This window comes from Lissotriton helveticus, chromosome 7 (genome assembly GCF_964261635.1).
Source record: "Lissotriton helveticus chromosome 7, aLisHel1.1, whole genome shotgun sequence".
Lineage (NCBI taxonomy): Eukaryota > Metazoa > Chordata > Amphibia > Caudata > Salamandridae > Lissotriton > Lissotriton helveticus.
Window position 1 is genome coordinate 1,706,764,819 of NC_136068.1, and position 17,003 is coordinate 1,706,781,821.

The 17,003-nt window shown below is 44.2% G+C and overlaps 1 protein-coding gene across 1 annotated transcript in view; it reads right to left on the minus strand.

Annotated features, from left to right (window-relative positions):
- The window catches only part of LOC144769652 (IgGFc-binding protein-like), a 620,904-nt gene that overhangs the window by 207,513 nt on the left and 396,388 nt on the right, over nt 1–17,003 (minus strand). The window contains exons 13-14 of the mRNA XM_078653827.1: nt 5,169–5,767; nt 1,102–1,669 (exon numbers count right to left, since the gene is read on the minus strand). Coding sequence (XP_078509953.1) covers nt 1,102–1,669; nt 5,169–5,767 — 1,167 coding nt within the window. The remainder of the gene's footprint in view (nt 1–1,101; nt 1,670–5,168; nt 5,768–17,003) is intronic.

Genomic DNA, 17,003 nt, shown 5'->3' on the forward strand with positions numbered 1-17,003 from the left:
AGCACCACTCAGTCTCTGCGGCCATACGTCAATTGCACTGGCTGCAAGTCAGAAGCCGCATAAAATTCAAAGCCCTCTGTATCGCTTACAAGGCCATCCATAATTCCGGACCACGATTTCTAAAAAAGGCTTTTAAGATCTACACTCCAAACAGACCTCTTCGTTCGGCATCTACTCATCTTCTCCCTGTCCCTCGCACTAGAACAGTTGCCTGGGGAGACAGGCGTTTCCTAGTAGCTACTGCGAGGCTTTGGAACACTCTCCCTTTTACCATCAAGACTAGTCCGACGCTTTTGATTTACCGGAAACAACTGAAAACCTGGCTCTTTGACCAATGATCTTCTTCATCATGATATATGTCATTCGACAATCCTCTGCGCCGAGACACCTTCGGGTATTTGTGTGCAATACAAATCCAATAAACATAAACATAAACATAAACATAAAGTTCATTTCTCAGGTTCTACTGATTGGATTTTTGTTGTCCTTGTATCATTTGATTCATTAGAATTTTACTCTATTTTTCAAAATTGGTGTGGGGTTTTTCTTCTGTTGTGTTTCACTTTATTACTGTTTGAGGGCTGCATAAATATTTTACACAATGGCTTTCAGTTAAAGCTGACTGATTTTGTGTCAAGCTACCAGAGGGATCACCCTGACAGTGATTGTGGTTGTTGCTTGAGAAGGGTCTTCAACATCCTCAATCAAAAAGACAATTTCCTACATTGGTCTTTTACCTCTAGTGTACTGGGTTCTCCCTACTAGCATACTAAAACAGATGGGTAAGCACAGGCCTTTGGCACTTAACTCGTCTGGTATAAGGGCAGAGCAAACTACACCAGTGATCAACTAGAGATCTGGGTAACTTGTCTTTACCAGTGTAAGGCACTGTACAATCCATTTTTGCACAAGGAGGAGGATAATGGTCATAGGAATAAAATAAATTTCACATGGAGAGGCACCACAAATATTTTTCAGGGTCCAAAAGAGCACAGATTGGACTCTGCCCTGGACGGTTGACATTGTTCAATGATCAGGGAAGATCGTCTAAACATAATTGTGGTCAACTGTGAAGGAATCTAAAAGGAAATCAAAACTTACGACAGAATGTGGTTGTTCTCCAATCATATATCTGGGTTCCGGAGGCTTGACAAGCTACTACATAGGCACGAACATTATCACACAGGGCAACTTGATTTCCCTTGTACTGGCATGTATCCAACACACAGTCCATGAAGAAAGGTGTTGGATTGACGGCTTGTTGGCATTGCCGGAAAGGTCCCCCACGGTCCAAGAGGATCCCACAATAATTCCTGACCTTGTATTGTTCCAAATCTTGATCACTACATATGGGACATCCACCAGAACATTCCGATGAACATCCAGAGACATCTTCAATCTTCCATCCATCCCCTAATGTAACTGCATTAGTTGCTTTGGCTCCATTCATGATGGTCAGTTCATCATCTCTCCTATTGTTGTAGTTGCCACAGAGGCCACAAACTGCTCCTGCGTAAGTGCTCGGCAGAGTCACCTTGAGTACGCTGTTCCAGTCGAACGTCATACTTAGACTAAAATCTGTCTTGATGACACCGTTCCAGCCGCTGATGTAGGCCACAATCTGGTTCCTCTGAAAGTAGAAGGGTAAGGCTACGAAAATCCCATTCACCTACACAAAAGACAACAGAAGATTTCAATACCAAATCAGGTGTATCAGGCACTGCCTTTCAATTGAACAACATTGAAAGTTGAAATACACACATCCAACGCTCTCCATTTTTTTCCATAATTCACTTAACTTTTCAGACTCCATCACTAAGACTTCACTTCTCCTGATCAGTCATTATCTCCTGCAAACGGGCTCATACCCTACCATTCTGCTGACTGTAGCAAAGTGAGGGTATCTTCTTGGACTCTCTGAATTATACTGCTCATGGTTTATTTCACATGAAGTACCCTGGATAGCAGCACTATAATAATTAAATAAATTGGTGTTTTCACATAATCTCCGACCTCAGAGACGTGAAAGGAGGCACTTCCAGGGACGGATTAGGACATCTCTACATGCAGGAGGGCTAGATCCTTGCATTGTCCTAATCTCCTAATATATGTGTCTTATCACTGCCTCTCATTAAATAGGTGGGCAACCTATCTATTAGAAGATAATCACGTGTGCCCATGAAATCTTCAGTCTGTCTAGTAGCACACAATACAGTATGAGTGTATGACATCTGGAGCCTTAGTTACCCAACAGTATGGGGAACTGATGCTTATCCCACCTCTCTTTGTCTCCTCACTGATCTATTTCTTACATTTGTAATTAAGGCACATTATTGTCTCCCCCTCTGAAACAATAATTGAATCTGCTTTTTCTTTTTTGCGAATAAGCAATAGTAAATCTGCAAGACTATCGAGTGCACCCTAGTGTGTATGTATTGTGGTCACATTGTTCTTACTTTGAATTTCCTATTGACATAATACAACCTTACACTATATCTAGGCTTTTCTGTCTTCAGTTTTTTTTGTTATGATTCCCAATGAGGGATTTCCGGTGGTTTCAAATCTTTCTAAACATTGTAAATATAAGTGGCTATCAGGGTTAAGTCTGTTTTTGCCCTGTGAAAAGTCTGTGAGGCTGTTTATTTTCCATTACAAAAGTCCTTTTATTTTATTTTCCCTCCTTAATTCATATTATCAAGTCTACCTTCCTTGTGACCTGCACCTATCTCTCATCTTTGTGCCCTTTCCTTGAATTTTCACTCTCTAGGCACTGCCTCTCATTCATTCCTGTCTCATCACTCAGCACTCAAACATTTATTTCCAGGAGTTTAGTCTCACCCCAAAGATGTCCATGAATGGAGTTATCTTTGCACCTCATTAAGATTTGACTGCAGCAGATGAAAGGTTAATGTGACCATTAAATACAACGTTCTTCTAATATATTACTCAAACAAATTGCAGAAAACACAGTAGAATGAAGACGTCCTACTTAGGGCATGATCTGTATATTGTTTGGTGCTTGTTGCTCTTTTACTGTTCTATTCTGTTTTTTAGATGAAGGAGAATGGACTGGGCTAATTGATATAAGGGATATAGTACCCCTTATGTACATTATAAGGATACTGAAAGTCAACAAGGAGTTCCATAACCATACAGAGAATGAGGCTAGAGGCCAAGTTCCTGTATAAGGTTATAAAACTCTGAATTGACTTGCAATATCCTTATCATGTACGCCAGGGGATACGTTACCGCGCATAATACATGGTCACCATCACCTTTCCAGTAAACCCCTTAAGTCCTTGGTGTATAGCTCTTTCATATGAAAGAAGAAGCATGTTTGCAAACATGAAGACTAAAAATAAAACCTCTAGTACAAAATGAAAGATATCAAAAACCTGTTAGATTTTTGTTTCAAACAGATATTAGAACATGTTTAATACAAGTTAGGTAAAAAAAAATAAAAGATACAGGAGTTAGAAATGTCTAGAAAGCTTCTAGCTTTTCTCTATGGAATGCAAAAATAAACATGTACTCTCTTCTTCTCATTGTAAGATTTCAAAATAGAGCAGTAGAAAGAAAAGCAACATTGTGGTTGCTTTAAACAGCTGCTCCGGGACCTGACTTGCCTTTTACCTCGGTTGCTCGTTCCGGCACCAGTCATTGTGACTTCAGATCTCTTCTGTAATAACCTATAATAGTTGGGTTCTGAAGTATTTTCTTTATAATCGGCGACTGAGAGCATCACAGGTCACGGATTATAAACAATTGTGAGACTGGAGTTTGCACAGGGTTTACAGAATCCCATGTATTATAAATGCATTAGTAGTGTGTGATCTGGATCCCTACCTGCTCTCGTTGCCATAGATTAAATGCCTGAATGCAGACTGTAAGCTATAGGTCATTTAGTGACAGCAAACTTTGCTATTCTATGTAACAGCGTTGGAGGTGGTACAGAAGAAGTAGTGAGAACTGCACAAAGTGCAACTTTCTATTCTAGTGCATTTTCTATTTTGAGGGAAAAGAAGAAGCACAGCTCAGCATGTTTCCATTATTCAGGTCACATTTGTTTGGAGGGTTGATGCAAGTTTTGTTTAGGTATGATAGATTCCAAGATTCATTTTGACGTTAAGATAGTAGAGTTGAACACTAAACTTGCTGATGCTGGGGCTATAAAATGAATGTTTTCTTTCTCAAAGTGCAGCCTGGTGGAAGAAAAGAGAACACTGGAATCCGTCCCCTTGCCATAACTTACAGAGGACATTTAGAACAACATGATTACTATTTTTATTTTCACTAACATATATTAAATTTTATGAATTTTTGATAGGAATTATAATTTAGACTATATATTTTATGTGAATGTAATTTTATTCAAGTGATGAACAATGTATTGTGCGCATTTTAGTGTTTTTAAGGATGAATTGCAATGGTTTTAATTAACTATGCTAATAAACTATTGCTTACTTACTTACAACACAGTACAATCTTTGCCTCTTTTGGACTCTACAGAGTACAGCACAGAGTATAATTTGTAGATCTTCTGAGTAAATGCGTGCTGTTACCTCAGCACATATTTATTAAAAACAGCGATGGTCCTTGTCTGAATCTGCCCAAGTGCTGCTGAATATGTTCATAAAATTCCACTCATCTCATAGGATGGGGCTCTTTTAGGCATGTTTGCTCAGACCACGCCAATACAGAAATAAGAACAAGGGTGTAAGGTGCAGTTCTTTCTGGTAGTGTTGCTTACTCTAGACTGAGACCCTGCTGTGATTTCAGTTAATATCCTGCTGGTCACTACACATCAATGCGAGTGGAAGTAGATCCTGAGGGTTTAGGGACTCTAGGGGTGGTCAAACGGGTATATTAAGTGGCTTAGTATTACCCAAGGTGGTCATAGGTAGAACATCTGTCACAGACAAGCGCTTAGAGATTGTGGCAACATTTAGCCTTGATAGCAAAGGGCAACAAAGAAATAAAAGGGCTGTAAAATGCTGTCTTCTCTGGTTTGCTACCGAAAAGGAAAATTCACTCTTGGTTATAATCAGTTTTAACTGACAACCCTATGTATATTGTGAAAAGTACATTACACTTTATTAGACATGGGGTTAGTCTTTTTAAGCGAAAAACATTCTGTTACTAATGGCGCACCAATTCCATTTACAAACCTGTATCTTCAAAGGTGCATCCCTGGAGAGGGTTATAATTTGGCCATAAACCTGAAGAGTCACTGTCTTTGTCCATGAGACTGCTTTGTTTCCCCTCTTGTTGTTCAGCACTTTGATAGTGAAGGGAGTGAGTGTTGGGTCAGAGGAGCACACTCCAACCAGCTGATAGACACAGGTGCCCATAAAGTCATATCTCCAACCATCAAAGGTGGTGTAGTGAGGGTCCCCAGAGGCTGTACAGGTTGCATAGCTGGTAGGGTAACAGCCAAGAAGGCCATTTACCACCATGCATTGTTCTGTCGTCTTGCATTGGGCATTCTGGCACACCACAATGCCTAGTACAGTATCACACGTGCAGCGTTGTTGGCAATTGGTGTCAGACCAGAATGTTGCCTTGGGTTGGTAGTACATGCCATTGTAGGTACAGCCACAGCTTCCAGCAGGTACACAACTGTCACCACTCAGGAGAAATCCACTGTTGCACTGACAGGTTTCTGTGCAGCTCTGGCTGCAGCCGATGGGACCATTTCTGTCACCACAACTGGCAGGGCAGGCATTGCCACAAGCTTCATAGTGGCTGTTCTCAGGACAGGGAAGAGCTGCAAAGAAAATGACGTGCAGTTAATGTCGGGTCATTCCATGTTAGGGACTATCAAGATAGTAAGACATAATGAAAATAAACCACAGCCATATCGAGGCAGCGTGAAAGGCAAGTGAGGAAGCATTCCATTTCAGGAAAATTAACTGAGATTTTTTGTTTATTTTATATCTCGGAGATTGATTTTATCAAACGATGTTTGCAAAATAAATAAAAGTGCATACTTTGCGTGATTAAAATTACAAAGAAATCTTAATACAACGACAAAATAAATCTAAATTGGTTGCTAGTTAAGAAGAGGTGTTTCCAAGCTGCTTATTCAATGGGGTACTAGAGAAAAAGAGCAAATTGTCAAGGCCTCCATAGTGACCGTCAAACAGAAAGGGAAAAAACTGCTAAATGAATAGATCTAATGGGAGTATATAAAAAAGGCAACAGTGCTAGAGTGAACCTCTACACTTGGACATTTATTTAGACTTACAGATCTTTAACTACACCATAGCTAGATGAGAGGTAGGTAACCACCAGCCAGGCCCACTGCTCTCATCCGAATTTAGAGGTGTTCTCCCTTGCACCTATTCAGATCCCTGCACTCCTCTGATGATGGCCGGCTTTGAATCAGGCTGTCGTTTATGTCGAGGGAGGAAGTCATGACTTGCTCCCTAGACATAAAAGATGTTCCTTGGTGTAGTAAGTGTTGGGGGAAACAAGATCATTGAGCCCTTTCTTTTTGAACCCCCTCTCTTTTTATTAAGCAAAGGGTAAACACTGTGTTTTTCTATTCTCTTAGAGTGTGACAGCAGGTCCCACCCTACCCGCAATACCTCATGGAGCCTGAATTTTTCAGAGTTATGTAGGTGTCATAGACATGACAAAAAGATTTTGAAATACACTAGCGTGTGCATGCTTAACACTACTTGGTATTATAATTTAATTTAATTTACCTTTATGTGTTTGTTTTGTTTGTATATATATATATGTGACCAAGAACAACTTGTTGTTCGAAACGCGTTATCCAGTGACTGCTTGAATTGCCATTAAAACCGCTGCTGCAGAATTACGGGCTCGTGTGGATTTCTTACTTGGATTCCAAATTTGCATATATATATATATATATATATATATATATATATATATATATATATATATATACAAATAACACAGTCCATTTTTCCAGTGGTTTGGCGCTCAAGACCCGATTGGGGGTCGAAACGCGTCATCGCAGTCTGGCTGGTCGAACAATAAAGACATTTTGATTGGCACTGATACCTGGGTCCACTTCTCGTCTTCTTGCCCTCTAGAGGCATTTCAAAGCGGCCTTTTTTGGATGTATATACCTATATATATATCTATATATCTCTATATATAACTATATACAAACAACACAGTCCATTTTTCCAGTGATTTGGTGCTCAAAAGCCGTGCGTTGCCCTACGGCGGGACTAAGCTGCTCTTTACTGCTCCACAAAATCCCAGTTTCACCAGAAAAAAACGAGCCGCACTCATCGCAGGTACTTATGATACATTTACTTTTTTTCAGTATTTCAATGATATTACCGGAATTTCAGACAAACAGGCAAACAAACCTACGTGTTTCGGCACCACCTGTGCCTTGATCACGGCACAGGTGGTGCCGAAAGACGTAGGTTTGTTTGTTTTTCAGTGTCAAGATGACTACAGCGCTGGTGCCGACGCGCATTTCGGTGAAGTTGATCAGTCGCCACCCACCATCTTCCGGGCAGAAACTGATGACTCAAAGAAGTAAAAGCTGTTGGGGAAGGATGAGGACAGGATGGCAGATAGAGAATAATTATCTGCACTTCAGAGAACGAGCTGCATTGTTGAGAGGAGAGAAATCCTAGATGTTTCCGGAGTCCGGGCCCAGGCGAAGCTCTCCACCGTCGCCTCAGATATCCAGGGAGTGGCACTGTAAAAGTCCATCCTCCTGTTTCTTTGTGAAGGTACTAAAAGAAGATACAAACATATTGAACCCTTATCACACAACTCATGGGTCCCACAGGGTTGGTTATAGGTTTAAGAGCTGAAGCATAAGCTGCAGTCCTTCAGATTAAGAGCCGGTGGCTGAGAAATCAGCCCGACGAACTCGCCTGCTGCAGAGCTACCAGCCTGTACATCCTGTCCTCCTCCTTCCCCAATTGCTTTTACTTCTTTGAGTCAGAACGTCAAAACTGCCCTGGATGTTACACTCAATGGCAATCAATTATTGCTGAAGAGTGTTTTATGTACAGTTGGCCAGTAGCCCAGTCAACCCTCCAATAGGTGAAGGGGACCGTCTTTTGGGTTCTCAGGGGGGTGTGTCTTTGGCATAGTTAAGCAGGTTCACATCTGAGCTGACGTTTGCTTCCAATATTGAGGGTCAATTCCAGGAATCTAAAGTGAGGTGGGCTTTCCTAAAGTAATGGAAGTTGGGCCTCTCATTGGGTTGGAAATTACAGGGAGAACCTGAGGAGGAGTAAGCCCATGGCTCAAATAAACATCAATATTCATGGTGAGAGATGGTTGGTAAAAAGCATGTCCTTGTCTAGCATAAGCTGCATTGAGATCAAAAATAACGTAGAGTTTTTAATGGTGGGTTGTCCGAAAATGCTCTTTCCTTGTTTTGATTGTGTGTTTACCAACGTTCTAATAATAATTACGGTCTTAGTGGTTTTTACCTACCCAAGGAAATCTCTTGGTCTCCGGCTTGTTCTGTGTGTGTTTTGGCCAATCGTGGGCCTCGCTGAGCCAAGTGTTTCATTTGTAAACTAAATACGTTCCAGGGCCATGACCAGGAGGCCACTACAGCTTGCACCACCCATTGCCACCTCATCACTGCGAATGACGGTACTAAAACAACTAGTAACAATCTCTCTCCCTGCAAGTGCAACAGTGCAGAATATTTCAGGTCCCCAAAGCTAAAGGAATGGCTGGGGAGGCAGGTATGAGTAATTTTTTAATGTATATTTTATTTATAAACAACCGTTCTACTCATCTCTCAATTAGATGAGCAGCACCACCATGTGGCAGAGTGTCATAGCGTGATGATGACAATTAAGTGCAGCTGCTGAGTACCAGAAACCAATTAAGTGCCGGTACCAAGCACCGGAAACCACCGGCTCAAATTAAGCACTGGCTGAGCCCCTTCCTTAATGCTGTAGGCACTAAGATATTCAAATGTATGTTATTGAGCATAATTTTCGCATGCGGAAATTTTTGCGTGTGTTTATTAAAGTCAAAACTGATTTTAAGCAGAAGCATTATTCTGGTGATAAATAAGTAGGCTGTAATAGGCCAATAAATTGTAATGACATATTTACATTTTAGGCAGCATATCTTACACAGGTCATACAGTGGTTTGGTTTGTGTTGCAAAGGTCAGTCCAATGCATTGAGTAATGTTCTTTATAAATGTTACTTTCCTGATCTTTTCAGAGCAAGGAACGGGATGAGGAGTGGTTTGGCACAAACCACAAAATTGTAGGTCCAGCATCAGAAGTCAGATTTCCGGTGTCAGTAAGGCAGCCACCATACCATTCCTCCTCCCACCACGTGTTCCAGAGGCTAATTAGAATGGTCACATGTATCGGTGTATGTGCTTCAAACATTGATAAAGGGGGTTTAGGAGGAGTGGCCAACTGCAGGGAGGTCCCCTCCCCGGGCGGTTTGAGAGTGGTGGGTGTATGGGGTGGGAGCTGGACATAGACGCCCATTTTGGATATGGGCTACATATTTTTTAGCCCAAATTTTAGGTTTGGTGACCTGGTGACTGGGAGGTTAGGCAGGCATTTGTGTTTTTTTGTGGCGTCTTGGGAGGTTTTAGGAGTCTGTAGCGGTTCTTTACATAGTCTCTCCGGAGTTATTGAGAGGTGGCATGGCGCATGAGGACTTTGGCGTCCTGGAGGCCCAGAGGAAGAGTACGAGCTGGCTAAAAGGCCCAAAGTGCCCGTGACCATGGAAAATTGGACGGCAGCATTCCTAATTCATGCTAGTGTGTATTGTGAAAAGTTTCCTGAGCGCTGCATAGCCCTGTTTAAGTATATGGATGTGATTAGAAAGGCACAGATCACGGGGGGGGGGGAGTATACACCTGGGTCCAGGATGACGAGGAGGTTCGGGCTCGGATGGCGTGGGATCCGGAAGCCAAATGGGGGAACTGGACACGAATTTGTGGCAGCACACCATGGGGTCGGCCACAGGTGGTAAGACGGTAATTACGGCTAGTGGGCTGCCATTAGTGTACCGGCCCTTTCAGGGGAAGCCCACCCGGGGAGGGGTGGGAGGCACAGGGACAATGCAAACCGGGACAGGAATGTGCTGGGACTTTAATAAAGGCCTATGCACGAGGGAATACCGCACGTTTCGACACGAGTGCTCGAAGTGCGGGAAGCGACACCCCCTTGTTAATTGTTGGGGCATCAAACCACAGGTAAACCAGCAGCGGCAGCAGGCAGGTAACAGTACCCCTGGCTCCTCACGGCAATTCCAGAGCAATAGGGGGGGCAAGGGCCAGCAGGGCCCTGGGCCCAAGAGCTTCCACACCAGTTAAACTTGAGAAACTGGTGGAGGTCTGAGGGGGTTTGGGGACCAGGGAGCAAGTACGGTTTTGATTGAAGGGTTTAAGTGGGGGTTTCACTTGGGATATCGGGGTCCACGGCAGAGATGGTAGGCAGACAATCTGAAATCAGCAGCGGAACTCAGGGCAGTGGTGCAGGAGAAATTGAACAGGGAGGTGTGCGAAGGGAGAATGGCGGGCCATTTTGAGTATTGGCCAACAGAAAACCTGATAATATCACCGATAGGGGTTGTGCCCAAAAAAGAGGCAGGACAATACAGGCTGATTCAGCACCTTTCATGGCCTGAGGGGTCATCAGTTAATGACTCTGATGAGGAGACGGCCTCAGTATCTTATTCCTCAGTTGACGTGGCCATGTCACTAGTTGTGACCGCGGGCGCGACTGCAGAGATGGTAACGTGTGACATAAAGTCGGCTTTCCGGTTGCTTCCAGTCCACCAAGATGACTGGGAACTTCTGGATATCCATTTCGAAGGGAAATGGTATGTGGACAAAGCTTTACCGATGGGTTGTTCTATGTCGTGTGCTTTATTTGAATGCTTTAGCACCTTTTTGCAGTGGTATTTCACGCGACACACGGGTCACACATTGATGACGCACTACCTTGGTGACTTCTTGTTAGTCGCTTCACCGGGCTCGACGGAGTGCTAGGCAGCCTTGGATACCTTTCATGAGCTCATCGGCGACATGGGGGTGCCGTTAGCACCCGAGAAGACAATGGGCCCTTGTACGGCCATGTCATTCTTAGGAGTGGAGATTGATTCTGTAGCGATGCAGGCTCGCTTGCCAGATGACAAGAAAGAAAAAATGTGGCAATTGTTGGAGGGAATGCTGTCTAAACAAAAGGTGACAGTGAAGGACATACAGGTGCTCCTTGGGCATCTTAACTTTGCATGCAGGGTGGTCAAAACAGCGAGGACATTCTGCAGATGGTTGAAATGCGCTTTGGCTGGTCGGCATTTACCTCACCACCATATGCGCTTATCAGCAGGGGTGAAGGACGATTTGGGCATGTGGACAGTTTTTCTGCAATCTTTCAATGGCGTGCCATTGGCCAGGGAGAAGGACGTCCAGTGGGACGTGCAAATCTTTTCTGATGCAGCATGCGGCGAAGGATTTGGCGTGTACTGTCAGGGCAGGTGGTTAGCTGAGCAATGGCCACAGCAGTGGAACGATGGTGGGAGGAGCATAGCTTTCCTGGAACTTTTCCTGTTACTTGTGGCATTGACACTGTGGGGCGGCGAGCTGGCTCATAAGAAAGTCTTGTTTTGTATGGACAACATGGCGGTGGTGGAGGTCATTAACAGGCAGTCGCAAGAGATGAACACATTCTAAAGTTGTTGCGGGTTTTTGTGCTTGGCTGCCTTTGTCATGACATAGCTTTAAGGGTGTTGCATATACCAGGTGTGGACAGTGACATAGCTGATGCTTTGTCTCGTTTGCAGTGGGGGAGATTCCGTGGGCTTGCAAAGGAGGCGGACAGGATGCCGACCACGATGCCGGATCATCTTTGGTATGAAGGCAACGTAGGGTGCTACAACTGGTGGTAGGCTCCATGTCGGCTTCTACCAGGACAGCATACAACCTGGCATGGATGGATTTCTTGGCATCGGGGGCTTTCAGGAGAATGGAGGTCTGGCGTCAGTCAGAGGATGTGATTCAGTTCATTTTGGCACTCATTGAAAAGGGCCTTATGAAAGATACCATCGCAGGGAAGTTGGCGGGCATTGCCTTTATGGGAAAACTAATTTGGGGTTACTCTCTGACAGCAGGGGAAGTGGGGAGGAGGGTCTTGGAAGATTGGGCTAGGGAGAGGGGGGAAACGTGTCACGGACCCCCTAATGTGGCAGAAGCTATCTCGCATACTCGAGGTGTTGCCGGCAGATTGCAACAATGATTTTGAGGCCTGCCTATTCTCTATTGTTATGGTGTGGATGTTCTTTGGGGCATTCCGGGTGTCTGAGCTTTTGGGCAACAAAGTTAAAAGTGGGGTACGGTGGGCAGACGTGGCCATGGGGGAGGACTAGGCCTGGGCGGTAAATTCTGTTCCGCTCGCGAAATTTGCAGAATTTGGATAATTTCGTGTTCCGCGGAGACCGCGCAATTTCCCAAAATTCTGCATTCCACGACTTTGCGAAATTTTTAGCTTGTTCGAGAGATATTTTCCGCCGAGCACGCAAACAACGATTGCGAGTAGGAAAAAAGCATTGCGAACAAGCAATTCCGTGTGTTCGCTGACTTTCTGCCTGTTCGTGGAGATTTGCGTAACGCAATTATGCAAATTCCGCCCACACCTATGGAGGACGGGATACATGTGTGGTTGGCCAGTTCCAAAACGGATCAGAGGGGTTTAGGCAAGGGGGTCAGGCTTCAAGCAATGGTGCCAGCCGCTACTTGCCCCCTTACTTGGGCACGTCGATGGCATGCTCTGTCACAGGGTGTGGGTCCTGCAGCGGTTATTCAACATGCCAATGGGTAAAGGGTGACGGATTATCAGCTGAGAATGGTGTTGCGGAAGGCTTTGAAAAGTATGGGGATAGACGGGGCAAAGTATGGGACGGACTCCTTCGGGATTGGGGCGGCAACCGAGGCATATAACAAGGGCTGGTCTCGGGGGGACATCATGAGTTTGTGGCGTTGGTCGTTGGACTGTTACCAGCGCTATGTGCGGCAGAGTGCAGGGGAGAAGCAAGCGTCATCCGCTTTGGTGTGAGTCTCATTCCTTTTTCTTGTTACAGGTACAGTGGCCGGGCCGCAGGCGAAGGAAATGACAATTTGAATTGTGGTGCACTCTTTTATCAAAATGGGCACAGGTCCAGATATGCCGGTGGGGGAATGTTGGGGTTTAATGACCATTTGTTTAACATTGTTTGGAAGGGCAAATGTGGGATGCGGTGGAAGGAATTGTTGCCGTGCCTTAATAGATGAATGTTTCAGGGGTGGTGCCCGGACGTGTTGCTGATTCACTTGGGTAAGAACAATTTGTGCGAAGTAAAGGGTGTAGTGTTGATGAGGGCCATTAAGAGGGACTTGTCGAGTTTGAAAGAACAGTGGGCAGGTTGCCACATTTTGTGGGCGGCGTGCAATGAACCCGAGGGCTATTTACAGGGTGCAGAGGAAAGTCGATTCAGAAATGTCACGGTATTGCTGACACCTTGGTTTTGGTAGAGTTTTGCACAGGGAGTTACATTTTGAAGCAGCATCTATTGTGGCTGGGAATGGATCTCTATTTGTTGGAGATTAGAGAGGTGTTGGCGAGGTGTTTAAAAGTCCAGGCGCATTCTGAGTGAAGGGATAGCGGCTTTTCTAGTTGGGGGCAGGAAGGAGGAGTAGTGTCTCTCCCCCCGGCTTTCTGGGTGGTGGGGTTATATGAAGTTTTTCAGGTTTGGGAGATGTTTGTGGTTATTGTTGGAGCTTGGTTGTCATTATGGAAAGGGTAGGCATGTTAAGTTAAGGTTAGGTTACGGATGATCGGGATTTGACGGTAGTAAACAAAAAGGCGGGGTAATTGTTTATTGGAGGGTTTGAAGTTCAAGGGTTATTATTGTGTTGCATTGCTGTGTATTTTGTAATGTAGAGGTGGGGCGGGGTCAATAAAATTTTTAGGGGAGGGGGCCGGGTCAAGGGTCAGGTACATGGTTATTTAGTGAGGTCTAGTTTAGTAAGGTGGTTGCTGAGGAATGTTTTATGTTATGCGCTCCTGTTTCAATAAAAGCGGCCTTTTACACACAGCACTGAGTTTGTGGTCTGCTCCCTTCCCCCACCCCTCCCTCCCAAACATGAGTTTGCATTACATTCTGTGCATTCCTGACATCAAGCCGACAATGGCTGGAGATGTCATTGTAAAGTTCTGTAGCAATCTTTGAAGAATTTTTAGATATCTTATTTGTGCGTTGGTTTTACGATTCAATAAGGAATTTTTTACCAACGGGGGTCTTACAATCTCGACTACAAGGTTGATTAAAGCTGGTGGTGGAATGGAGGATGCAAACCCACAGTGATTTGACTGATTTTGAGCAGTGTGCGTTATAAGTAGATTGGCATTTCTTAAATATCGGGTTGATTTGTAACACACTTTTAATTTCTGATTTATAATTCAAATCAGTTTTCTTTAATGTGTGTATGTGGGGGGCTTAGTATGAGCTTTGTTTTAGTACAATTTGCTAGGTAGTGTTTTTTTTTTTTTTTAAATGAATGACATTACTCTTTGATACCCTTTTGGGCCTCCTTGGAAAAGTGGCGGGCGTCTTCTTTTCTCTTCTGTTTCTCTTTTATTTTCATTTCTTCTGCTTTATTCACAGGAGTATGTTTATCAAATGTGGATGCGGATGCGTCATATATGTAAATGTATGCGTTTCCTTTTATTTAATACAATTTCGTGTGAGTGGCCATGGAAAAGGATTAGGCAGTATACGCCTGTAGAAACGAATCGCCATTATTGTTCTCTGCATGCAAATATGTGCACAGTGTGCTTCGTCAATTAATATTCTTATTGTCCGTTGTGCCTATTTGCTGGCACATAATCAAATAAAATGAAACTACATTATATATATTTTCTTTTTAAAAATATTATACAGATAGGTCTGTGTGTGTTGGAAACAATCTGTCTGTAAGTGGAGAAAGGGGCATACAACAGCATTTGCTATTTATTGATAAATCACTTACATATGTAATGATATTTGGTCGTAATTCATGTTTATTATCACTCTAATGAGTTAAAAAAAATCTTCCATGTCTGCTGTTGGTGAGTGGTCGAGAGAGACTGAGCGGATCTGGTACAGAATAGGCTGATGTATAATTTATTTGGTAAAACATTGTGAGTGCGCACGTATCAAGAGAGAGAGAGAGGACTAGTTAGCTAGTCCGTGTCCCCGTGGGTTATATGTATCATCAAAAAAGACTAGCTAGGTATGACTATTAGTATGTTGACTCTGACCAGTTTTGTCAGGGGGCACCTGGTAGGTGTGTTCATAAAGCCCTCACCCACCAACCTAGTTGGTGGCATGCTTCATCATCGGGCCCACCCAGTGACACCTAATGTGTCCCGGGTGTGCTTCGACGACTGATTACAGCGGAGCTGGTATGTTACTGAGTGTGCAGTGTGGGGTGTTAGTGACGTGATAGTTAAAACGGCTTGGCGAAGGTACCAGTACCCACAGGTAAATTAAATTTTAATAACTGGGCCGCCGTCAGCGGTTACAATAAGGCTATAGGATGTTACAGGCAGCGAGTTACTACCTCCTACATCCGTAGGGTGGTCGACATGTTTCAGCCAGTGCCTTAGAGTAATCTGGCTTTCCTCAGGAACTTTTAAAATGGTGTTGGTGCAAGTTAAACAAGCATTGGCATAGCCAATAGGTCTCGCCTTTTGGACCTTCTAAGTATTTAGTTATGCAGCATAATATCCTTGGTGCAGCAACATCAACTGTTGCATGGCTAAACACGTATAAGGTCCCAAAGGCGAGACCTATTGTCTATGCCAATGCTTGTTTCTTAAGTAGTGTTGCAATACGTCTGACTCTTCCATGTGAAAAGATCTTATCTTGTGCTCTAAAGATTGCTCAAGTCTCGACAGAGAACAGGCTAGGCTGTAAGTAGGGTAAATTGCGCTTGGTGATCTGTTTGAGGGAGCGTCTGCTTTGCCTGGTGTCATTGGAGAGCAATTTTGATTGGTATACTGGACAATGTTAGTTTTATTGGTCCAGTAGACAATTAAACTGCTGCATGACCACACTGTGTGATCCTGGGCACACTTTACAAATCCTACCTACCATCCAGCGGCTGAAGTGCAAATTGTAAAACCTGATAGCTGGGCACAATTACAGTGTCATTGCAGGCACACCCTGTGTGATCTTGGACATTTATCACATCTCAAAGTACTTTTAAATGCTTGAGCTTGGGATAAACCCTAGAAAAATACTCTCATGCATTTGACCTACCCAGGTGTTTGCTGCTACGTGCTTGATAAGAAATAATGCAACACACAATTGCAACTTCTGTGCCCCTTCCAAATAAACACTAGAAATCAGAGTTGTAATTAGTCTCTAGAATGAGTAAGATGCCCTCCAGCCTCCACTTGAAAGCAGGGGTGTATAGTTTGAGGGGAGTGAGGGGGGGGGCGAGGGAGGCATGCAATACTTTAACGCAGGTAAAAGTGTCCAAAGTCACACCATCTGCCCACTAAAGAGCGGCTCGCAGTGGCCGGCTGGCCCGGCTGATTAGGGGAGCTGTTGGTGCCGAGCCTGGTGGGGCAGGTCCCAGCTGTGCTCTGCCGGGCTGCAGGTAGCTCAGTTATTAGGCAGCTGGTGGCATGGGGAGTGGACCACTGCTATTCCGTCTGTAATGTGCCCGAGCCTCCCGGCAGGCGGGGGGATCACAAGAGCGACCGCTCCCACCCTCGGAGGCTAATTAATTGGCAGAACAAGAGCGCATTAAGGCGGATATAGGAGGGAGCCCCGTGCTGGCACCTTCTGAGTGTATGAGCTAAAGGCAGGTGGTTGTGTGTTTCAAATGCCTCTCAGACTACAAAACGCAGCGAATGCTACGTCCAAATCTGAAATTAGGAGTGCTCGTGTGCACGTGCCTAGGTATGTCTATCTAAGTGTGTGTGCTTCATAGTAATAGTCTATGTGTCACTGCATCTTAGACTGTGTGCCACTTTAAGC